At 47.5% G+C, this 25,346-nt stretch overlaps 1 protein-coding gene across 7 annotated transcripts in view; it reads left to right on the top strand.

Annotated features, from left to right (window-relative positions):
- The window catches only part of PAX7 (paired box 7), a 184,232-nt gene that overhangs the window by 135,939 nt on the left and 22,947 nt on the right, over nt 1-25,346 (top strand). For all 7 annotated transcript variants that reach the window (XM_039355065.1, XM_039355066.1, XM_039355063.1 and 4 more), the window contains 3 exons: nt 6,182-6,381; nt 12,982-13,147; nt 14,826-15,022. In XM_039355065.1, the coding sequence (XP_039210999.1) occupies nt 6,182-6,381; nt 12,982-13,147; nt 14,826-15,022 (563 nt within the window). The remainder of the gene's footprint in view (nt 1-6,181; nt 6,382-12,981; nt 13,148-14,825; nt 15,023-25,346) is intronic.

The following is a 25,346-nucleotide window of genomic DNA, read 5'->3' as shown; positions in this document are numbered from 1 at the left end:
AACAGAACAGAACAGAACAGAACAGAACAGAACAGAATAGAATAGAATAGAATAGAATAGAAGCTGGAAGGGACCTTGGAGGTCTTCTAGTCCAGCCCCCTCCTCAAGCAGGAGAACCTATAGTACCATCTCAGACAAGTGACTGTCCAGTCTCTTCTTAAAAACCTCCAGTGATGGAGCGCCCACGATTTCTGGAGGCAAGCTGTTCCACTGGTTAAGTGTCCTCACTGTCAGAGATTAAGTTTCTCCTTAATTCCAGGTTGCTTCTCTCTTTGGTCAGTTCCCAACCATTGTTTCTTGTCCTGCCCTCTGGTGCTTTGGGGAATAACGTGACCCCCTCTTTCTGGTGGCAGCCCCTCAGATACTGGAACATTGCTATCATGTCTCCCCTATTTCTTCTTTTTTCTAGACTAGCCATTCGCAAATCCTGCAGCCGTTCTTCGTATGTTTTAGTCTCCAGCCTTTGATCATCTTAGTTGCTCTTCTCTGAATTTTTTCCAAACTCTCAACATCTTTTTTGTCATACGGTGACCAAAACTGGCTGAAGTATTCCAGGTGTGGCCTCACTAGGGTTTTATAACGTGGTACTAATACCGTGTGTGATCTTGATTCTATGCCTCTGTTTATACAACCCAGGATTGTATTAGCTTTTTTTGGCTGCTGCTGCACCTTGCTGGCTCATAGTCAAGCGATTGTCCACTAGGACTCCAAGGTCCCTCTCACAGTTGCTGTTTTTGAGTCTACTCTGGAGGAAGTGACATTCTGGAATAGGTCCAGAGGAGCAGAGAGAAGGAAAAAGGGTCCAGATGGAACTATCCATAATTGTGGAAAAGAAATCCTTTTTGATAGACCAATTCTAAGCAGGAACAAGTTCTGGATCTTCTCCACCTCTCAGTTGGGTTCACACACAACCAACAAAGGTTGATTCCTTCCTCCTCAGCATTGCTGTAGCCCAGGGGTCTTCAAACTTGGCCCTTTGATGACTTGTGGACTTCAACTCCCAGAATTCCTCAGCCAGCGTTTCTGGCTGAGGAATTCTGGGAGTTGAAGTCCACAAGCAGAGGTCTTCAAACCTGGCCCCTGGATGACTTGTGGACTTCAACTCCCAGAATTCCTTAGCCAGTGTTCCTGGCTGAGGAATTCTGGGAGTTGAAGTCCACAAGTCATCCAAGGGCCAGGTTTGAAGACCCCTGTTGTAGCCGGATGTTTGTGTGGATATAAGTAGTCCTTGACTTACAACTACAATGAAGCCCAAAATTTATGTTGCTAAGCAAGACCTTTGTTAAGTGAATTTTGCCGCATTTTACGACCACCCTTGCCCCAGTTGTTAAGTGAGTCACTGCCGTTGTTAAGTTAATCACACACAGTCGTTAAGTGAACCCGGCTTCCCCACTGACTTTGCTTATCAAAAGGGGGATCACGTGACCACGGGACGCTGTGACCGTCATAAATACGAGTCAGTGGCCAAGGGTCTGAATTTTGATGACGGGAGCATGAGGAGGCTGCGTAGGTGTGAAAAAATGGTCATAAAGTCACGTTTTTCGGTGCCGTTGTAACTGTGAACGGTCACTAAATGAACCGTTGTAAGTCGGTGACTCTCTTCTGAGCCCAGCCTACCTCACCGGGATGTTGTGGGGAGAAAGAGAGGCAGCACTTTCCGACACGTTGCCTTGATCTTGAGGAGGAAACAGAAATACAACGAAAACAACATTCAAAACATACCAGCAGGACTGGGGTTGGCAGGGACTGTCTGCAGATTTTTCTGCTTTCCAGCAGATGATCAACCAGAGTTTGGCCTGTAATATTTAATATATTATTAAATAGTAAGTCTATTTAGTAAACGAGCTGAGGAGCTCTACCTCCTCGCCATCAGAAGCTGCCTATTTCCAATCCACCCTTTGGTCTCCCCACTATTAACAATGTTAACCCAAAACTGCTTTTCAAATTCTTTTTTGGCAAAAAAGTCAGATGAGCAGAACAGGGCTGCAAAGCTCCAGCCCAACACTAGAGGGCAAGAGTGGCTTTTTTTAAATTTGGGAGCTGCTACTGCCACCTGATGGCCACTTGCATTATTGCAGCCCAAGGTTGCTTATTGTCGATGGGTTCCGTTCCAATAGCTCAGTGTTTCCCAAACTTGACAATTTTAAGACACGTGGACTTCAACTCCCAGAATTCCACAGCCAGCGTTGCTGGCTGTGGAATTCTGGGAGTTGAAGTCCACGTGCCTTAAAATTGTCAAGTTTGGGAAACACTGCAATAGCTGAAGGGCTGCCAGCCTGTTCTCCAAGGCACCTGAGGGCAGGACAAGAAGCGATGGATGGACGTGTAATCAAGGAGAGAAGCGACCAAGGGCTAAGGAGAAATTGAGAACAATTAACCCGTGGAACTACTTGCCTCCAGAAGTTGCGAATGCTCCAACAGTGGAGGGTTTGTTTTTTTTTTAAGAGATTAGACAACGTTTGTCTGAAATGGAATAGGGCTCCCTGCTTGAACAGGGGGTTGGACTAGAAGACCTCTAAGGTCCCTTCCAACTCTCTTATTCTGTTACTCTGTTTTCCTCTCTGGAGGACACGGCTGCCCTCAATGAGATATATGGCTCCTTCATCACACACAGGAGAAAGGTGGCCAAGACTTCTGCAATACAGGGAGTCCTCAACTTACGACCGGTTGCTTAGCAACAGTTTTCATGGAACCCCCCCATTAAAAAAAGATATTTCCTGCCCATTGTAGCCCCCTCCATTTGTCCACCCTTGCAACTGACTGGCAGAACGCTGCAAAACCTGGTACTCTTCAGCAAGGAAATGGGTCTTCTCGTGAGTCGGTGGGCAGCCTGGTTTTCCTTAAGGAGGCTCCATCCCCATGAATGGAGCCTCCTTAAGAGACACTGAACCTGCTAAGCCAGGGTGGGAATTGCACCTGGCTGCAGAAGAGCCAGCAGAAGCAGCCATGCAGGGGAAGCTGAGCACGGTGTGACATTGATGGGGCTCCTTTCTGCAAAAAAGCAGAGTTGGGGGGGTGGGCTGGAGGGGCCTGCAAAACCCTGGTGGGGGGCTTTTGCTGCCAGCTTTGGCCTCCCTTAGGAGGCTGGGGGGGGGCAGGTTGGAATAGGCCAAGCCCTGGGGGGAGCAGAGGGAGGTTTTGGGGGGGCTGGGGGGAGGAGGTAGGCCGAGGCCTAGAGGCTGTAACAGACAGCCAAGGGCTGGTAGCTTCTCTAGGCTCCCTTGCCTGGCAAAATAAAATGGCTGGCTTGGGGTTAGGCCCAGGCTCGTGGGGGGGGGGTGTTTCCTGAGGGAGGTGGTGGTGGGGTGGAAGTAGGCTGAGGCCTACAGACTGTAATTTTTGCCTTAGGCCAAGGGTGGTCAACCTTGACTCTTTGATGACTCGTGGACTTCAACTCCCAGAATTCAGGAATTCTGGGAGTTGAAGTCCACGAGTCATCAAAGAGCCAAGGTTGACTACCCCTGCCTTAGGCCCAAGGGGTTCCAATCTTGGCCATTTTTAAGAGCGGTGGACTTCAACTCCCAGAATTCCCTAGCCAGCCATTTTATTTTGCCAGGCAAGGGAGCCTTAGAGCCTTCCTGGGGTGGAATTCTGGGAGTTGAAGTCCACAGCTCTTAAAGTTGCCAAGTTTGGACACTGCTGGGTTAGGCTCCCTTGGGTGTCCAAATGGCCAGCCTGGGAGAAGGCCAAGGCCTGGGGCGGACCCCGAGGGGCACAGAAGGAGCCCCGAGTGCCTCAGAGGTGGGGCAGAACTTGGGGGTCCGGGACAGGCAGGCCTGGGCCTGAGGACCCCTCCCAGGGCCCCTCTCATCCTCACTTAACAACCTGCACGTTCGTTTTAACAGTTGCATTGGGGAGAGCAAGGATTGGTTGTTAAGGGAGATGCTCCACTTAACAGCCGTCGCGACAGGCTCGGTTATCCGTCATAAGTCAAGGACTACTTGTAAAGAAACAAAATTATAGACAGAAGTCCTTATTTTTGACTATACTTGTTACCTATACACATCCATTTTTTTCTTTATTGTTTTGGTATGATTCGCTCTGTGTGTGTTTGTATGTGTTTGTGTTTGTGTGTGTGTGTGTGTGTGTGTGTGTGTGTTGCTATTTTTTTAATTGTTTAACTTTTGCATTTCTGTGGCTTCCCCTGGCTTGATTTATTTTTATTAATCTGTTTAATGTGTTTGCCACCCATCTTGACACAAGACGACTTTTCATTTATTTGTAAAAGTTATTAGCCACCCATCTTATCACACAGTGTAACTCTGGGCAGCTTAAAATCATAAAAGATAAAATCGTATAATTTATAATAATATAAATACAAAAGTAGTGATGATGTTATGTGGGCTGAGAGGAATTAGTTTGGAAAAAGCCGGGATGAATCTATCAGAACGTGGTTGCATTCCAATAATATTATTGATTAATTAATAATATTAATCAGAGCTAATGAATCTGACTTGGTGAGTACAGGTTGTCTTCCTCATCAACCACAATTGAGCCCAACTTTTCTGTTGCTAAGCAAAACAGTTGTTAAGTGATTTTTTTGCCCCATTTTATGACTTTTCTTGCCATCTTTCTTAAGAAATTCACTTAACACTCAACACTGTCATTAAGTGAATCTGGCTTCCCCATTAAGGGGATCACGTGACCCCATTACACTGCAACTGTCATAAATGTGAGCCGGTTGCCAAGGGTCTGCGTTTTGATCACGTGACCCTGGGGATGGCTGCAATGGTCGTAAGTGTGAAGAACGGTCATAAGTCACATTTTTCAGTCCCGTCATAACTTTGAACGGTCGCTAAACTGTTGTAAGTCGAGGAATACTTGCAAGTCTGCAAAAAGCTGGCATGAATCTAGCGAGTGTGGCTGCTTTCCCAATCATGTTATTGATCAATTAATTAATATTTAGACGTGCTAATGGATCTGACTTGGTGAGTAACTGAGGCACATCCCCTCAAATTGAAATGATTCCCCCCCCCCAAATGTCCATTTTTCCAGGAGGCAACTTCCTTTGTTTTTCTTTGAAGATGTTTCGCTTCTCAACCAAGAAGCTTCTTCCGCTCTGTTTTTGCGTGAATTTGATGTATTTGTCCACAGAGTTGATGTATTTTGGTGAACACTTCCACTTCCTGTGTTTTGATCTTGACCCAAGTATCCGCCACATACCTATAGCAGGATGGAATTCCTCTGAAGGAGTTTAGTCCAGAGCTGAAGGAGCTTCTTGGATGAGAAGCGAAACGTCTTCAAAGCAAAAACAAAGGAAGTCCAGTTGCCTCTTGGAAAAAGCACCTTTGGACAACCAGGACCCGGATGACGGAGAATCTCCGTAGACAAAAGGAAGGAAGGAGAGATAGGAAACAAGGGATGGAGGAAAGGAAGGAAGGAAGGAAGGAAGGAAGGAAGGAAGGAAGGAAGGGGAGGGAGGAAGGAAGGAAAGTCCAGTTGCCTCTTAAAAAAGCACCTTTGGGACATCCCTGACCTGGATGATGGAGAATCTCCATAGACAAAAGGAAGTAAGGAGAGACAGGAAACAAGGGATGGAGGAAAGGAAGGAAGGAAGGAAGGAAGGAAGGAAGGAAGGAAGGAAGGAAGGAAGGAAGGAAGGAAAAAGAGGGAGGGAGGGAGGGATGAGGGAAGGAAGGAAAGGAAGGAAGGAAGAAGGAAAATGAGCGAGGGAGGGAGGGAAAGATAAAGGAAGGAAGGAAGGAAGGAAGGAAGGAAGGAAGGAAGGAAAGAAAAGGAGGGAGGGACAAAGGAAGGAAGGAAAGGAAGGAATGAAGGAAGGAAGGAAGAAGAAAAGGGAGCGAGAGAGGGAGGGAGGGGAAGATGAAGGAAGGAAGGAAGGAAGGAGGGAAGGAAGGAAGGAAGGAAAGAAAAAGGGAGGGAGGGACAAAGGAAGGAAGGAATGAAGAAAGGAAGGAAGAAGAAAAGGGAGCGAGAGAGGGAGGGAGGGAAAGATGAAGGAAGGAAGGAAGGAAGGAAGGAAGGAAGGAAGGAAGGAAGGAAGGAAGGAAAGGAAGGAAAGTCCAGATGCCTCTTGAAAAAGCATCTTTGGGACATCCCTGGCATGACGGACAATCTCCGTAGACATTTTTTTCCAATGTGAACCTGTCTCTCTGTTGTCCCTGAACGGTTATTCCCCGTCTCCCATTTTTAACCCCCTTCTTCTCTTCCTCCTCCCCAGGCAGTAGATTGGATGACGGTTCCGATGTCGAATCTGAGCCGGACCTTCCCCTGAAGCGCAAACAACGCCGAAGTCGGACCACTTTCACGGCCGAGCAGTTGGAAGAGCTGGAAAAGGCCTTCGAAAGGACCCACTACCCAGATATTTACACTCGGGAAGAGCTGGCCCAGCGGACGAAGCTGACAGAAGCCCGTGTCCAGGTCAGCGAAAACATCTGCCTCGGGGGTGGAAGAGAAGTTGTGGGAAAGTACATGCCACGGGGTGCCAAGAATTTGAAACCTGGAATCGCCCCAGATGCAACGGCCTCTCTTAGAAGTTGAGAAGGACCAGCTTTTTTTTCCCCCTCGCAGTGTCCTGGGTGAAGAAATAGCTCCCTTCTTTTTTCCCATTGCATTAGGACCTGTTTCACTCTGCCAGAAAAAATTTACTGAGAATTTATTTAAAAAAATAAAATAGGAATAGAATAGAAATATAGAAATACAGAAATATAGAAATATAAATGGAATGGAATGGAGTAGAGTAGGGTAGAATGGAATGGGAATAGAATAGAATAGAATAGAATAGAATAGAATAGAATAGAATAGAATAGAATAGAATAGAATAGAATAGAATAGAATGCAGAATAGGATAGAATAGAATAGAAAATAGAATAGAATAGAATTAAATAGAATAGAATAGAATGCAGAATAGGATAGGATAGAATAGAATAGGAATGGAATAGAATGCAGAATAGGATAGAATAGAATAGAAAATAGAATAGAATTAAATAGAATAGAATTAAATAGAATAGAATAGAAAATAGAATATAATTAAATAGAATAGAATAGAATTAAATAGACTAGAATAGAATTAAATAGAATAGAATAAAATGCAGAATAGAATGCAGAATAGGATAGAATAGAATAGAATAGAAAATAGAATAGAATAGAATAGAATAGAATAGAATAGAATAGAATAGAATAAATATAGTGTAGTGTAGGATAGAGTAGGGTAGGAATAAGAATAGAGCAGAGTAGAGAGTGGAGTGGAATGGAATGGAATGAAGTAGAGTAGAGTTGAGTAAGAACAGAACAGAATAGAAGAGGAGGGTTGCAGCCAGATTGCAAGTCAGAGAGAGGGAAAGAATTTGACCAACCCCTTTGCAATTTTAAAAGTCTGCCTGATAAATCTGAGGTCACTTTTGTGTGCAAACATGGCACAAGTGAGGATTGTGAACTGAGTCCCGGAGAGGCAGTGAAGGAATTCGTGCAAGGCAGAAGACAGGAATGGCACGTTGGCCCACCCGGGCATCTTATAAATTTAATTCACTGTCATCTCAAGGGTTTTGGGGCGGAGAAAACTTTTTTCTTCACTCTTGACACCTTGTGGAAGGAAGGCTCATTGGGTCCAGAGTTATATTCCAGGGGTTAACAAAGCAACAACCTCTGTTTATTTCAATTTTAATGGTGCCTTGGCACAGACAGCGTTTCGAAGGGCCGTTCTCCTCACCAGCATCTTTATTGGCCTCTAAATGGAGTTTTGGGGATTATCTGCAACGAAAAATGAAACGTTCTCACCATTTCAGAAAGGGCAGGTGTCAGGGGGTGTTTGAGCAAAGGCAGCATCGTTCTACCTGAAGTCTTTTGGTGTCCACAGTGTGCTTAGGAAAGGGAGAAAGATCTATCTCCGAGATTCGAAGCTGTAATTTGCAGGATTCCTTCTTCCGCATCACGCTCATCCCTCTCTTTGCCAACAGTCTTCCAGCAGCTGTTCATTTCCTTGCGTTTCTCATGGTTTTCTCATTCCATCCTTCTGGCACTCTCCGCCTCTTCCCACCAATCTGCCCCCTTTAAAATTTTCTGGGTATCAAAAAAGGATCTTTTTACTGGCTCCAGAGAGGTCCTGGATGGCAGGGTGGAAAAACAAGGAGCCAAAACTGAGGGGTTGTTTTTTTCTTCCCCCACTCTTCTTTTTTCTTCTCTTAGCGGCGAGCGAACCCAGTGAAAAATTAGCCACGTGCAGGTTGATCTTTGAAGTTCTTCACCGAAAACGTCCAGCTTTGTTAAGATTTAAACCTCCCTTAAACACCAAACCTAGGAACGGAGGAGTAAGAGATGGCTGTAGGATGGCATCACTTAACAGAACTGTACCTGTGACACTGCAGAATTGTGTGCACCACAATTCTGCAGGTTCACAGCTACCATTCCGGAGAGAAGGGGCAAGGGGGAAAAAAAAATATGGATGGTAGGAACCGCTGGGCTGCATTTTAAATCATCTGTAGCTTCTTACACACAAACACATACACAAACACACATGCACGCCTCTAAGTTACAGCAGGGGGCTTTGGGCAGTGGACAGTGACTCTCCATCTTTGTCACTTCCTAGTTTTTCCTTTCTGTGTTGGAAAAAAGCGACAACAAGCGAGGAAGAAGAACGATATGAGCTGGATATATATATATATATATATATATATATATATATATATATATATATATATATATATAACACCAGCAGAATTGTGTGCCACTCCTTTCCAAGCTTGGGGGGGGGTCCCTGTGGGGGCTGTTTCCAATTTTTAAAAAGTGGGAGGTGGAGCTTAGAGAGGGGGTGGAGCTAAGGACTTGCCCTACCTACCCGTAGGCAGAAGAGTTGGGTTTGGGGGACTTGGTTAGGACCCTCAATAAGGCCCAACGGAATTCAGCATGGCGGTGGCTGATTCTTAAGGTGGCTTTGCCTGACTGGTGGAGGATGATGGGAGCTGGAGTCCGAACATCTTGGTATAGTGACCATGTAGTGGTGGAGGAAACCTCCCAGTCGGGACCAGCCTTGTGCTATCTTGACTGCTGGAGGCTTCAACTGGGGCAGGGGTAGGCAACCTTGGCTCTTTTATGACTCGTGGACTTCAACTCCCAGAATTCCTGAGCCAGCATGGGGGAACTATGCCCCCTTCATGACTCCTGGACTTCAACTCCCAGAATTCCTGAGCTAGCCATGCTGAGGGGAAATGGAGAGATTTCTAAGCTGAGCCAGGTCGGCTCAGGAATTCTGGGAGTTGAAGTCTACAAGTCATAAAGTGGCCTAGGCCTAGGCCAGAAATAGACAACCTTGGCTCTTTTACGATTCGTGGACTTCAACTCCCAGAATTCCTGAGCCAGCCATGCTGAGGGGACAGGGAGAGGTTTCCAAGCTGAGCCATACTGGCTGAGGAATTCTGGGAGTTGAAGTCCACGAATCATAAAAGAGCCAAGGTTGAGGACCCCTGATATAGGGCAGAGGAACCTTGGCTCTTTTATGACTGGTGGACTTCAACTCCCAGAATTCCTGAGCCAGCCATGTTGAGGGGACAGGGAGAGGTTTCCAAGCTGAGCCAGGCTGGCTGAGGAATTCTGGGAGTTGAAGTCCATGAGTCATAAAAGAGCCAAGGTTGCCTACCCCTGGACTGGGGGACCCCTGGAGCCCTTCTGTGGGGTGGGAGCCGGGCCATCGCCAAACTGCTGCCCCCCCCCGCCCCACTTCCTATTTCTTCTCGCTTGGGTGGGGCGTATGAGGAGCCCAGGGTCCCCGTGGGGAGACGAGCTGTCTGTTTATTTCTTGAAACGGATCCCCATGGCAGAGCGAGTCTCCTTGAGCGCCTGATAAAACCTTAGCAGTGATGGAGTGAAAACAGCTTTGCTTTGAAGTGGGTCTCGCATTACCCTCTCCGCTCCAGCCTGTATATTTTATCCACCCATAAAATGATTTATAAGCATTAAAAGTGTGAGAGAGAGAGAGACGTCAGCTACCGTTCCAGAGAGAAGGGGCAAGGGGAAAAAAAAAATATGGATGGTAGGAACCGCTGGGCTGTATTTTAAATCATCTGTAGCTTCTTACACACAAACACAGACACAAACACACATGCACGCCTCTAAGTTACAGCAGGGGGCTTTGGGCAGTGGGCAATGACTCTCCATCTTTGTCACTTCCTAGTTTTTCCTTTCTGTGTTGGAAAAAAAACGACAACAAGAGAGGAAGAAGAAGGATACGAGCTGGAGAAGATAATTTAAATATAGTCGCCAAGACACTTCCAGTTTGACGCGGGAGAAAACCCGAATAACCAAAGACCTATATATATATATATATATATATATATATATATATATATATATATATATATATATATATATATATGAGAAAACCCAAATAACCAAAGACCTATATATATATATGTATAGTCAGGAGACATCCCTGAAAGACAGGTCCTTCGAAGGATGGATAAGGGTCGTGACAGGCCAGGTGGAGCCTCCATAGACAGGAGTAGTAGAGCTTTGGAAACAGCCAGGAACGCGCCTAATTTTGTTAAAACTTCCTCCTGTTCTTCAGCTGGCCTCCCTGGAGACAGCGTAGTCGGCACGGTTTTGATTCTTAAGTTATACGGCTAATCCTTGCTGAATGACCACAGTTTTGATTCTTAAGTTATACGGCTAATCCTTGCTGAATGACCACAGTTGGGACCGGCAACCCTGTCACTAAGTGATACAGTCATTAAGCGAGACATCGTGTGGCGTGACTTGCAACTTCACAGCCCGTTTTGACTTTGCCTGTCGGATGCTGCCTATGAAGTGCACAAACGGTGACATCACGTTACTTTTCCAGCATCATCCCCAGCTTGAACGGTCACTAAACGGGGCAGTCGTTAAACGAGGACTCCCTGTATATAATATATGCATTTGAAGATGCAGAGCTCGGAAGAGAAGATTACTCAGCCTAGGAGAGGGGCTGTGCCAATGTTCTTCAGAATACCCATCCAGAGGAGGAGAGTGGCTTTAGTGGACTTCGCCCCCAACAGATATACTCTGCCTGGATAGGGAGGCTCTAATCCCAGTACTTTCAATGCAGTCTCAGGTTTTTAAGAAGAGACTGAACAGTCATGTGTCTGAAATGGTATAGGGTCTCCTGCTTGAGCAGCGGGCTGGACTAGATGACCTCCGAGGTCCCTGTTATTCTGTATTTGTTATCCCTAATTTGATTAGGAAAGCTTCTTGTGCCCAATTTGAGGGTTGGAAGTTTTTTTTTTTGACTCTGCCAGCACGTGCCAGTTCCAGAGGGGAAAATAGAGGCCAAGCACACTCATAACAAGGCCAATAATTCGTTCCCAGTGTGTGGGAAGCAGCAGAAAATCCCCAGGGGGGCCAGAATTTAAGATAGTAGCATATATGTGTGTGTGTGTGTGTGTGTGTGTGTGTGTGTGTGTGTGTGTGTGCGCGCGCATTTTTAAATTAATGCCGTCATTCTCCATCCACCAGCGAAGTCACTACAGATGTGATGGGCTTCCACATCTGGTATTGCACCTGGCTTGTCCATTACCTCTCATAAAATAAAATAAAAGGAAGAATCCCCCCTCCCCAATCTAATGCATCAAAAATCTTTGCTAGAGGGGAAAGGAATATCTTGCATTCTGGGCTAATGGACACTTATCTGTGTTTTCAAACTCCAAGCAGTAGCTGTAGGGATTAAAAAATATATATAATATTTTGCGTTATTTGGCCTAACGATTCTCCTTCAGCAAAAGAGGGTGTGTGTTTGTGTGTGTGTGTTTTGTAGAGAGGTTTTTATGTGCCCGTCCCCCCAACTCAGCAATTTCTCTCTCTTCCCAGTTCCTGGAGTATGTTCTGGGTTGGGTTTTTTGTTTTTTTTTTTGGCCTGTTTTAATTTTTCTCCCCCTAAAAATTCCAGTTGCTCTGAAATTTAATCCCGTTGCTCATCTTGTGAGGCCTCGGAGATTTTAAGCAGCTGCGATGCCGAAGCTCCCTAGAAGCTAAACTTGAACGATTGTTCCTCCCGTTTCCCACCCACCCTCCTCTCCAACGTGTGTGAATTTATGGCTTGACAATTTGGGAAAAGAAATAAGGTGTCCCTTATTAGGGTTGCACGGAACCGCCTGGATTCAAATAAGGAGGTGGCAACATTCATGCACAGGAACACATCGTTTGCCTGTGGGTTGTGTATTTAATATTTTATAAAAAGTCCCTCTACAAATCTAGAAAAAAAAAGGTGGAAAAGAGTGGTTGATTCTCCCTTAGGATAATGTTTCTCAACCTTGGCAACTGGACCTCAATTCCCAGAATTCCCCAGCCAGCTGTGCTGGGAGTTAATGTCCATATGACTTAAACGTACCAAGATTGAGAAATTCTGCCTTAAAAGTGACCAGCAACTAGCCGACCAAAAATGGCAAGTAGGGGGGAGGGCACTTGTATTTCCTAATTCTCTGTTACTGCTCTCCATGTTTCTACCAACAGCTCACTTGCTCCTTCCCTTCTTCTAGACCAGTGGTTCTCAACCTTTTTAATGCCGCAACCCCCCCCCCCAACCGGTCATAAGTCGAGGACTACTCAACCGGTCGTAAGTGGAGGATACTCAACGGGTGCAGTACCGTTTGCAGAATGGGACTTTTGGCGGGCTCAGCAGGGCAGAGGCAGCCTGGACCATTCCTATGGGCTTTTGAAAGCCAATAGAATTAGACTCTATTCAAGAGAGTCTGTTCTATTGGCTTTCAAAAGCCAATAGGATAAAAGGGAGTAGCACAGCTAAGGAAAAGGGGGAAAAAATGGCGGACTGCGTTGTTTGGCGACCCCCGTGAAATGGTCGTTCGACCCCAAATGGGGTCCTGACCCACAGGTTGAGAACCACTGTTCTAGACTTCAGCTCCCATGATTCTCCACCTCCCTGAGGATTCTGGGAGTTGTAGTCCAACGCTAGAAGATGCCTTTCTTTCCCCATTGGGGACTGTATCTGATGCCGTCAAGGTACGAAGCCGGTAACAGGCTCCGCCTCTCTTTCCTCAGGTGTGGTTCAGCAATCGGAGAGCCCGTTGGCGCAAGCAGGCTGGGGCTAACCAGCTGGCTGCTTTCAACCACCTTCTGCCCGGTGGCTTCCCCCCGACGGGCATGCCAGCCTTGCCACCCTACCAGCTGCCCGATTCAACGTACCCGACCACCACTCTCTCTCAAGGTGAGTCTTCCCAGGTGGGCCCAAGAGGAAACAGTAGGAGCAGCTGAGCTAATTCTGCTTTCTTGCAAAACTGCACGAACAGAATCTTGTAGGCCTGTCCCTTTTACAGCCCGAGAACTGAAGGCCTTCGCTTCTCATCTTTTTAAGAAGAGATTGGAGGATCATTGGTCTGAAATGGTATAGGCTGATAATGATGATGATGATAAAGTTGGAAGGGACCTTGGAGGTCATCTATTCCAACCCTACTCAGGCAGGAAACCCTACACCATTTTGGACAAAGGGCTGTCCAGTCTCTTCTTAAAAAACTCCAGTATTGGAGCATTCACCGCTTCTGGAGGCAGGTGGTTCCACTGGTTAATTGTTCTAACTGTCAGGAAGTTTCTCCTTAGTTCCAGGTTGCTTCTCTCTTTGGTCAGTTTCCATCCGTTCCTTCTTGTCCTGCCTTCAGGCGCTTTGGAGAACAGCTTGACTCCCTCTTCTTTGGGGCAGCCCCTGAGATATTAGGAGACTGCTATCCTGTCACCCGTAGTCCTTCTCTTCATTATACTAGACATACCCAATTCCAGCAACCATTCTTTATATGTTTTAGCCTCCAGACCCCTGATCATCTTTGTTGCTCTCCTGCTTGAGCAGGGGGTTGGGCTAGATGATCTCCAAGGTCCCTTCCCAAAGTCTGCTATTCAAACTCTTTTTTCCCACCTGTTATGCAGCTGAGGGCTATGCTGCCTCTTATCTAACTGTCCCTTAAGCAGTATTTCTTCAGCCCTTCTTCCTAAATCCTCCTTTGGCTCTTTTAGGACTCGTGGACTTCAATTCCCAGAATTCCTGAGCCAGCCTGGCTCAGCTTGGAAACCTCTCCCTTTCCCCTCAGCCATGCTGGCTCAGGAATTCTGGGAGTTGAAGTCCACGAGTCATAAAAGAGCCAAGGTTGCCTACCCCTGGCCTATGACATTGCAGGTGAGCCTGGATGCTCGTCCTGCCCTATCCTGCAATCGGTGCCACTTCCTCTTTTATTTAGGACCAGTTTCACCTCCCACCTTGATTTGCACGACTCAAGGCGACAGGGCATCACATGCCCCACCTCTTCTCTTCCTACAAACCAAGTGGGTGTGGGTTGAGTTGTGCAAAGTCAGCCAGGCATCCTGTGTGAAGCTGAGACTCCCATGCTGGCTGGGGGATTCTCGGAGTGGAAGTCCACACGTCTTAAGGCAAACCAGTTTGAGGAACAATGGCGGCCTCCTCCCCAAAGTAAGGATGGAGTCCTTAGTTGGGGGTCCAAGGAAGTGAGCAGTGGCCTCAATTTTTTGGGTGGTTTGTGCCTTCAGACAATTGCATGAGATTTACACGAAAATGCTGGATTGCTTAGTGCTGTTGACTTTTCCTCCTTGTGGTCTCCTATCCCTTTCCAGGTGGTCTCTTATCCCTTTCTGGGCGGTCTCCTACCCAGTTGTCCTTAGTCTTTTCAGTTAGCTCCTCAAGGAAATGCACTTCTATTCCTTTCTGAATCGCTTAACGTTGTTGACTTCTCAAGCTAGCCTTCTTGCACCGGATGGCCTCCTACTCCCTTTCCTTGTGGTCTCCCATCCAATCCTCCTTCAGCTTCTTTTCAGCCAGCTCTCCGAGGAAGTGGTTCGGCTGCTCTATGCATGTCTTCTCACGGGTCCTTCTTTCCCCGCAGACGGGGGCAGCACTGTGCACCGGCCCCAGCCTCTCCCGCCCTCCACCATGCACCAGGGGGGGTTGTCGGCAGCCACCCCCGACTCCAGCTCTGCCTACGGAGCCCGGCACAGTTTCTCCAGCTACTCGGACAGCTTCATGAACCCCTCAGCTCCAGCCAACCACATGAATCCCGTCAGTAACGGCCTGTCTCCACAGGTAAGTCCTTCCTACGGTTTTTTTAATCCTCTCTAGCCATGTGCGAAAAACACGGGAGGGCGGGAGGGCTTGGAAGTGGGATGGTCCACAGGGTGTTGTGGGAATCAGAGGTCCACAACTGGGGTGCTTTTCAGATACGTTAAATTCTCTAACACCAACACCATGATTGACAAGACATCGTACTCGACAAAGAGCCTTTAAAAAATCATTTTTGTTCATCGATGTCATCTGTGGTTTCGTCCTTGTATCAGCCTCCCCGTCAACAGGGGCTCGAGATTTCTCCCAGACTTTGCTAAAAAAACAAAAAAAAACAAACCTTGCCCTCACTTGGCTGTAATTGCTATCTTCAGAAATCCTCACTTATCCTTAAACTGGTAATTTTTTCTCTCTCTCTAACTTGGAAGGTTTTACTTGGGATTGCAAGCTTGCCGTTGTTGGGCTTTTGTTTGAATTTTTGTCGGAAAATGGGGTCTGGATTGGAGAGAAGACTGCTGCCTCTCTTTTAGGGACCCCCAACCCCACTTTGGCCCACTTTGATGGAGCCAACGAAAGTAGAAATAAAAAAAAAATGCATCCACTACTTTGTCTTATGTCAGCAAATCTCAGCCGCTCGCTCTAAAGATCCAAATGGCTTTCTTACACACATAATTTAAATTTATTACCGGTGTTTGGGGCAAGGCATGAGAAAAATTTAAATCTGGAGGCTGGGCCAAATCTTCCTTTTTTTCCTACGTGCATTTTTACACACTATCGATGGAGCAGTAAAGTTTGATCAGCAGCAGTGGAAAAGATTTCTGAGAGGGAAAAAAAATGCGTCGCCATGAACGTGTCTTTTCTTTTGGTGTGTTTGTCTGAAATTATTTTGATTTTACTACATGATCTCATAACGGATTTGAAGAGGGTCTGTCTTCTATCGTTCTAAGGAAAGGGCTTGTAATTGTTTATTTTGCTGATTTGCCAACTGGAAAAGCACACCTTATAGTTCATTTCTTGGTTTTTTTTTAAAGTTTCATTTCCATCAGGAAGGGGTGATGCAGATAGAGTAATAAAGGAAATCAATTATAAATACAAATAATTGGGGGGGTCCAAAATTTAAGCACTGGGTTGGAAGCAGGGGGGGGGACTGTGAAACCACAAATGTGTTGGTAGAAATTATTTATCCGTATTTTGTTTGTTTTATAACCTTTCTTTCCTGCAAGGCTTAATTTTGGGAAAAGTCAGAGATCTCTCTTAACGTGCCAACTTAGAACTTCCTAATTCTGTGGGCTTTAATGGGAAGTCCTTCTGTACACGCTCAGAGGCTGTTTGAGAAGGAAGTCAGAAAGACAGAAGTGATCAGACAGAACCCCAAAGAGAAAAAAATAAATTAGTTCCTAATTTTGGACACCTGCAAGTTGGCAAGCAAGGCAGAGAAGATCCTTTTCAACCCAATTAGCCTGTAAAAAAAAATAATAATTGTCTGAACTTCAATCTAGTTCTGTCAATTTCCTACGTAGGGGGGGAAAAAATCAGAATAATTTCATTCCAAAACACATGGACAGCATAAGGAGCTTGCAAAATTGGGAGGAAAGGAAGATAATTTTGCGTCCCCTTTTACCATTTGCATTACACCCTCGGTAGGTTTGTTTCAAAAATTCCTAAAAAGCCTCTGTGTGTGTGTGTGCGTGCAGGAAATAGCGGATACCTGTAATATCCTCTTTGCAAAAGGAGAAAATAAACGAAACTATATTTGCATTCACACCAAGCTCCCTTCAGCACCCAGCGCCTTTAAACAGAGTTGGTTTTGTAAAAGCGTGCCAGGGAATGAGGAGATTAAATCTTTTACAGAAGAAGCTTCTTCTGTCTAATCATTTATCCCACTAAAAAGTGGCGGGAAAGTCCATCCACTGGGAACAAAAGCATTTCATCCACAGTAAAATTCTCCACTTTAGCTGTTCTCCTTCAGCCGTGCTGATGGCCAGCTTCCGAGTTTCACAGATCTCTTTGGAAAAGGGGGTGAGGAACTGGAAAAAATTCCCTTTTGCATCTGCCTGCTGGCTCTCCTGCGTCCCTTGTGACCTCTTGCTAAATTGGACGCTGAACCGTCTCCCCCAAAACCTGCCAACCCCAGCAGACCTCTCCATATCAATTTCATTTTCTCTCTTCCTTTCCAAGCGGGGGGCTCAAGCTACGCACCCAAAGATGTTGCAAATGCAGGTTTGGGATAAGGCGGATGGGGTGTCTTTCTTTTTTCTTTCTCTCTCTCTCTCTCTCTTTTGCAAAACTCTTGTACCTACACGGCGCTAAGCTGGAGGAGCCACGAATTCTGATCTTCCCCCAGCCCCGGCCTTTGCAAATTGGCAAAGCGCGCCGGGGTCTCTAATGCCTCTTTCCTTGTGTCGCCATAATGCGGCGATGTTCCCAATCTGCTTTGAGGGATGGAAAGATTAAGAATAATAATAATAATAAAAAAATTGCAATAAAATATGTGTGAACGCGGGGGTAATTGTGGACAAATGCGGCATTCAAATTCATTTTTCCACTTCTTTCAGATACCATTTCAATCTTATTTTCTGCTTATTAATGAGATCTTGTTGGCTGGAATGGGCAGAGCTGCCCGTATTCTGGAGTAATTGCACATAATTTCCTTTTTCCACCAGTGATTTGCATCTTCGCTGCCACCCCGTTCATTCTTCACTATTTAACCCCCCCTCCTCTCTCCTCCTTCCCAAATCTCCCTCCTTTCCTTCCCCCTTATTTCACCCCCCCCCGCCTGTCTGGCAAGACTTAATTTTAAATGCTTATTATACACTTAGACACATGGACCAAAGCAAGCAACGGGTGGCAGAACGAAACCATCCGTGTCAACCTCCCTCTCTCCTTTTTTTTTTTTTTTTGGCTCCCTCGTTACCAGCCTTATCGCAGTTGTAATTAACGCTCTTAAAAACTGGGCAAGATCAGGGGGTTTTTTTGCAGTTGAGGGGAAACAGCCTCCCCCCAACGTGGCTTGAAACTTTTTCTTTCTCTAAAGAAATTCAAAACGGAGAAGGGCGTCCAGCACTGACGGTCAATTTTAGTTGTTCAAAGTGTTTGGAAAGGACGATAGGGATGGGTGTCAGCAATGTGACCCACAACTTGGTCACATTGCTTTGTTCTATCCCGTGTCCTCCATTGTGAGAGATATTTTTTTTCCCAGTAATCTGGGGGGGGGGGGAACCAGAATCTCTTCTTAAAAAGTGCTTAGCAAATGATGGCAATTTAGTTTCAGGTCAAACTTTATTCCACATCCAAAGAATTATTATACAGTGAGAGAGAGAGAGAGAGAGAGAGAGAGAGAGAGAGAGAGAGGGAGGGAGGGAGGGAGAGATATGATAGGTAGGTAGGTAAGTAGGTAGATAGAGAGGTAGGTAGGTAGGTAGGTAGGTAGGTAGGTAGGTAGGTAGGTAGATAGATAGATAGATAGATAGATAGATAGATAGATAGATAGATAGATAGATAGATAGATATCTGTACTGCCAATTTGGTTCTGAACAAAGCTATTTTGCAAATAATACATTACATCAGTGGTTCTCAACCTGTGGGTCGGGACCCCATTTGGGGTCGAACGACCATTTCACGGGGGTCGCCAAACAACGCAGTCCGCCATTTTTTTCCCCTTTTCTTTGGCCACACCCCTGGCACCTGGTGATGTATAAGTGGTTGAGGGTCATCACAACTTGGGGAACTGTATTATGGGGTCGCGGCATTAGAAAGGTTGAGAACCACTGCATTACATTTTTTTAGCTTTATCCCCCTCCCCAAATCCTATTGTTTCTGCTTCTCATGTGCCCATCATTAGGTGAAAAACTTTGGCAGCATTAGCATTATTATAGCTGTATGTTCAGTTGGATTTCTAAGAAAAGTTTTAGCCTTTAGCTGGGAAAGCAAAGTACGAGTCTCTGTAGACCAGGAATACCAGGAAGACAGGAAAAATATTTTAAGAGTTTTGTCCTTCTAGCATCCAAAGGTGTCTCCTACGAAACAGAGACCCGCCCAGAGTGTTCAGACTGAATTTCTCCGTAGCCCTGTGCTTCTTTTTATCAACTTCTTTTTACCCCATCCCGGGTGACGAGATCTCTTTGAATTGCACATTTTGTAAAATCTCCGCTCCTCTTCCTTGTTTGGGAACTCCGTTTCCATAAAGGAAGCTAGACGTTCATTTTCTTTTTTCTTTTTTCTCCAGCTCCCTCCCTCCCCCCAGGCTCCCCTCCCAGATTCTCTCTGGCGTGCCTTAGAGTTTGGTAAATTATTAAATTCGAGGATCCCACAAAGCTGCTATTTCTTCGCTCTCCCCCCCCCCCCGCCGCCTCTTCCATCTGTTCCTGTCAATTTGATGTGTCAGCTACAGGCTTTGAGAGGGGAGAGGAGAGGAGAAGATGGGCTTTCTCGTGTGAAAAGAGAAAGACATTTCTTTCCCAGAACATCAAGGTGAGCTCTCCACGAGGACCTGCGGCCCTAGCGCGGGTCCACAAATGTCCTGGGTCTGTTGGGGGCACGTTGAAAGTCAGGAAAATAGTTTGTGAAGGTAGAGAAGATGGGTTTTGTGTTTTGAAGCATATCCATGGAGGTAGGTTGGAGAGAAGAGGCTTAGGATGAAAGGTAGGATGGTGAGAAGAAGCTTTTGATAAAGGTAGAGTGGACAGAAGAATGTTTTGATGAAGGTAAGATAGACAGAAGAAGCTTTTGATGAAGGTAGGATGGAGAGAAGAAGCGTTTGAGGCAGGTAGGATGAGGTAGGATGGACAGAAGAATGTTTTGATGAAGGTAAGAAGCTTTTAATAAAGGTAGGATGAGATACAATGGACAGAAGAAGCTTTTGATGGTAAGAGAAGAAGCGTTTGATGAAGGTAGGATGAAGTAGGATGGACAGAAGATAAGCGTTTGATGAAGATAAGATAGAAGAAGCTTTTCATGAAGGTAGGATGAGGTAGGATGGACAGAAGAAGCTTTTCATGAAGGTAGGATGAGTTAAGATGGACAGAAGAAGCTTTTCATGAAGGTAGGATGGACAGAAGAAGCTTTTCATGAAGGTAGGATGAGGTAAGATGGACAGAAGAAGCTTTTCTTGAAGGTAGGATGAGGTAGGATGGACAAAAGAAGCGTTTGATGAAGGTAAGATAGACAAAAGAAACTTTTGATGAAGGTAGGATGGACAGAAGAAGCTTTTCATGAAGGTAGGATGGAGAGAAGAAGCATTTGAGGAAGGTAGGATGAGGTAGGATGGACAGAAGAATGTTTTGATGAAGGTAAGAAGCTTTGAATAAAAGTAGGATGAGGTACAATGGACAGAAGAAGCTTTTGATAGTAAGAGAAGAAGTGTTTGATGAAGGTAGGATGAAGTAGGATGGGCAGAAGTGTTTGATGAAGATAAGATAGAAGAAGCTTTTCATGAAGGTAGGATGAGGTAGGATGGACAGAAGTGTTTGATGAAGATAGAAGAAGCTTTTCATGAAGGTAGGATGAGGTAGGATGGACAGAAGAAGCTTTTCATGAAAGTAGGATGAGGTAGGATGGACAGAAGAAGCATTTGATGAAGGTAGGATGGACAGAAGTGTTTGATGAAGATAGAAGAAGCTTTTCATGAAGGTAGGATGAGGTAAGATGGACAGAAGAAGCTTTTCATGAAGGTAGGATGGACAGAAGAAGATTTTGCCCTAAGATGGACAATCCATTCCATCTCAGATCTCTTCTACTGCCAATGTGGTGCCTACAGGTTTGAAGGAGCCCGAACCCAGCTCCTTAGGTGCCCCCCAATTCCCTTTTTTGCAAAATAGCGAAGGGAATCAGATTTTGTAGCAAAATCTTCAGCCTCCCCACCATCTATCTGCCTTTCTGGTAAAGAGGAACGGCAGCTCGGTGGCTAGTTGAGGAGTGGACGAAGGTGAATCAGGGAAGTGGACATCTCACCACCAGAGCTGGCTGGACATTCAAGGCCCAGGAACGGCTTCTCACACCAGCAGGTGCCCTCAAATGTTCCACATGTGCATAAATAAGAGTCCCTCCCCCTTCCTCCAGTCTCCCTTCGTGGTCGGTCCTGTTGTCTTGGTGCGTTGGGTGTTGTTTTTTGAAAGCCCTTCAACATACCAACATACCAACATCTTCAACATATGAGCCGAGGTGGCGCAGCAGTTAGAGTGCAGTCCTGCAGGCCACTTTAGCTGACTGTGTTCAGCAGATCAGCGGTTCAAATCTCACCGGCTCAAGGTTGACTCAGCCTTCCATCCTTCCGGGGTAGGACCCAGATTGTTGGGGGCAATGTAAATATACATATACATTGCTTACTGGTGTACACCGCTTAGAGAGTGCTTGCACTTAAAGCGGTATATAAGTCTCATAAATAAATAAATCTCCGCTACCTTCACCGTTTCCCATTTTGCCCAGAGATGCCTTCTAAGCCCTTTCAAAAATGCCTTCTTCTCTTAAACGGGGGGGGGAGGAACCCCAGAAACCTGCCACCGTTCTTCCCTCCTGCCCCTTCCAGTTGCTCCCTGTCTTTTTCCACGCCCTCCCCACGGCTCTTGGGCAACGGAGGATTGCAATGGCAGAACCATCTTCCTGTTTTACAATCCTCCTTCCCAAGATGAATAATAAGGGGACCCAGGCCAGTTGAGGCCGGCCAAAGAGAGGACAGAAAACGAGAGAGATTAGCAATATAGCAACCCAGCCAGCCCCCTGGTGACCCCTGGACTTCAGAGACGGCTCTCCTTTTGACCAGCTGCAAAGCATTGTCCGGGTGGTGGGACCCCCTCTCTGAGAAGATCCCCCAAGTCACGGCAGGGAAGGAGGTCCAGCCAATGGCCCTCCTGCTCTTTGGGTGATGCCCAGAAAGATGGTCGGGGGTCCCTTCTCAAGACCCCTTTGCATGTCCGTTTGGGCAGCCTGCAAGATTGCCCGTCGCCCTCTTAGGGCTGGGACCCTCTCTCGCTCAATTCTCCAACCAGTGCAGAATTTTACGGACGTCTAGCCCAGTGGTGGCGAACCTATGGCACGCGTGCCAGAGGCAGCACTTAGAGCCCTCTCTGTGGGCACGTGTGCCATCACCCCAGCCCCGCCTCCCCCCACGGCCCCCTCCTCACCAGCAGCTGCCCCCAGAGGAGAATTGCCCCCCCGAGCTTGGCCTGCGCGGAACAGCGCAGCCAAGGACCTGGCAGCCAGACAGCGCAGACAAGACGCCGCCCTCGCGCCGTCGTGTGCAGTTAATGCTGTGGGGCGCAGGTGGAGAGCGTGGCCACCACGGCGCTGCTGGGCTGCCTGGGCGATCTGTGTGGAGGTGGTGAGTGGCCCTGCGGGCGGGCAGGGCTGGGGGTGGAGTGGGGGCAGAGTGGGGTGGGTGAGGCAGGGGCAGGGGTGGCTTCTGGGCACTCGGTCTCTAAAAAGTTTGCCATCACTGGTCTAGCCCCTTCCATGCTCAGGAGCCCTCTTATCCTTGGAACGCAGAGCGAAGGAGCCGCAGAGAGCTTCACTGAGAAACTGACTTGTCCGCCGTCCAGTTGGAACATGCAATGTTCTTTTGGAGGGGGGAAACAGCCCTGAAAATTTCAGAGGGTTTCCGCCATGGTGGAGGGTGTCAGCATCTCTCCTTGAAGGAAGGAGAAGGGGACCGTCCCCCAGCCAGAGGAGACGAGGCAGGCCACCCCCCCCCCCCGCTGGAGAGACCCACACGGGTCGCCAGGCTGAAAAGAGGGAAACTGATCAAAGGGGTGGACAGCTGGAGCTTTCCCGATAAGGCCGGCATTAAGGCTTATCGGGTGCAGGGATGAGGCCGATCCCGTTGCAGTCAATAAGGGCTTGAAAACGGATCAGGGCTCCCCCGGGAATCCCAGCAGAGAGCACGGGGGGGGCTGGGGGAGGGAAGGGGGGGAAATGTGATTTAATCACAGCTCTGCAGCCAAAGGGGACTGAAACAGGCAGCCCAGCCATCCTCTCTGTCCGGGGCTTCTCTTCTGTAGCCCCCCACGGGTTGCAAAGAGGGGCAAGTCCCGGGGACAAAAGAATAATAAGGTCTTCCGTGGTGCAGAGTGGGCCGGGAATAAGAGGAAGGGGATTTCCCCTAAGCCCCTTCCAGAGAACAATTGCAGCAATCAAACGCTGGTCCCAGGGTCTGTTCGTCTCTGGCCAGGGGAATCTAGAGACACACACACCCCTCTAAGCGTGGGCACCATTTTTCTGTGGGGTATCAAGGCTCCCTCGTTCCCTACAAGCACAGGACCGTGACCCAGAAGAAGGAAGAACTGCCCCCCCCCTTCTTCTCCTTTTGGCTTGCCAAAAAAACAGCCTCTCCCACCGAAGCCCCCAGACTCAGGTGGCAAAGTCCTGGTCCAGCCTGGCCTTGTTGCCCTCTTCATCCAAATTCAAGCTCCCCCCCTCCTCTCTGTTTTACTGCACTTAGGCCAGGGGTCTTCCAACTGGGCCCTCTGATGACTTGTGGACTTCAACTCCCAGAATTCTTCAGCCAGCAGTGCCTGGCTGAGGAATTCTGGGAGTTGAAGTCCAGGGGTCTTCCAACTTGACCCTTTGATGATTTGTGGACTTCAACTCCCAGAATTCTTCAGCCAGCAGTGCCTGGCTGAGGAATTCTGGGAGTTGAAGTCCACAAGTCATCAAAGGGCCAAGTTGGAAGACCTCTGACTTTGACCATTCCGCCTCTGTGCCCTTTCAACCCACCCCGTGGAGGAGCTGGGAACCCCAGGGGGGTCACCTCCTTGGGGAAAGGTAGGTGGGCTGATAAGGAAGAAGAACCTGCTGGGTTGAGAGCCTCTTCCATCCCTAAAGAGATGAGAATCAGGCTTGGGGCCTAGTCCCGCCTCGGCCAATCGGTGTTAGGAGATGTCTGGATTCACTCTCTTGAGACATGTCCTCCTCCCTCCCCACCCTGGCTGGAGCATTTGCAGGTTTCTTCCTGGCAAGAGTGCAAAACCCATCTGCAGGGATGCTCCTTTCTTCTCCTCCATCTTTATCTTCATCTTCTTCTCCTCCTCCTCCATCTTCTCCTCTTCCACTTTTCTCCTTCACCTTCTCCATCTCCTTCGCCTCTTCACCTTCTCTGTTTCTTCTTCTATCTCAGTCTCTGTCTTCTCCTCTTCCTCCATCTTTCTCTTCCTCCTTTTCTTCTCTTTCACCATCTTCTCTTCCTCCATCTTCCTCTTCTTCCTTCCCCCTTCTCTTTCATCATCTTCTCTTCCTCTGTCTTCCTCTTCCTCCTTCTCTTTCTTCTCTTCCTCCTTCTCTTTCTTCCCTTTCACCATCTCCTCCTCTTCCTCCATCTTCCTCTCCCTCCTTTTCTTTCTTCTCTTTCACCGTCTCGTCTTCCTTCATCTTCGTCTTCTCCTCTTCCTCCTTTCTCCACCTCCTTCTCCTCTTCCTCCACCTTCACCTTCATCTTCACCTCCTCCTCTTCCTCCTCCCTTTGCAGATGCCGGCCACCTCCAGGCTGCCACCTTCAGTGCCCCCCCCTCCAGCTGGACCCTCCCTTGCCCCCCATCCCTTCCCCCTGTGCACCCCATCCCAGCCCCCTTTTCCTCCACTTCCCATTTGTTCTCCTCGCCTTTGAAGTCAAGGAGAACCGCCTGCCCATCGCTGCCTTCGCCTTCGCCGCCACGGAGGGATCAGAACTTTGCCGCGTCTTCGGCGGCCTCCTCCTTTGATCCGTGTCCTGAGGCCCCTTGACGGCGGGGAGGAAATAAAATAATAATAAAAAGAGAGAGACACAAAACGAGTCACTCCGAGTGATTCCCGACAAGTGTCTCCTTGAGATAAGGAAGCCGTGGGTGTCTTGGGTCTCCCCCCCCCCACCCCTTTCATTTTTAATACCTCTCTTCCTTGAGAAGCGGCCGAGCACAGCAACCCAGCCTCTCTCTCTCTCTCTCTCTCTCTCTCTCTCTCTCTCTCTCTGCATTCCACCCACCCACCCCATTTTGTGCATGTGCGCGTGTGTGTGTGTGTTCGTGTGTGCAAAGAATTGCATGCCGCTGAGTTTGCCCGGAGTCTCCCAGCTCACCTGCCTCCTGTTTCTCCCCCCCCCCCAGTTCCGACTTGTCTTCCTTTTTTCTTTCAATATTCCCCACCGCCTCATTTCCTTTCTCCCTCTAATGTGGTGTGTCGGATGTTGCCACTTAAATCCGGCAACGGTTTAATTATGCACCAAAAAAAAAGAGAGAGAGAGAAAAGGCGGCTGGATGTGCAGGTGGCTGGGTGGGCGCCGAGTTATTATCTTTCGCCCGGTCCACAGGGAAACACCTGCATTCCGGGCTCAATCGGGGAAAGCAGAGAAAGGCCACAGAAAGACCCGGGGCTAATAGGCCTCTCC

This window comes from Crotalus tigris, unplaced genomic scaffold (genome assembly GCF_016545835.1).
Source record: "Crotalus tigris isolate CLP2741 ecotype Arizona unplaced genomic scaffold, ASM1654583v1 scf7180000018590.67127310178:1205815, whole genome shotgun sequence".
In the NCBI taxonomy this organism is placed as follows: domain Eukaryota; kingdom Metazoa; phylum Chordata; class Lepidosauria; order Squamata; family Viperidae; genus Crotalus; species Crotalus tigris.
This window is presented reverse-complemented; position numbering and strand designations above follow the sequence as displayed.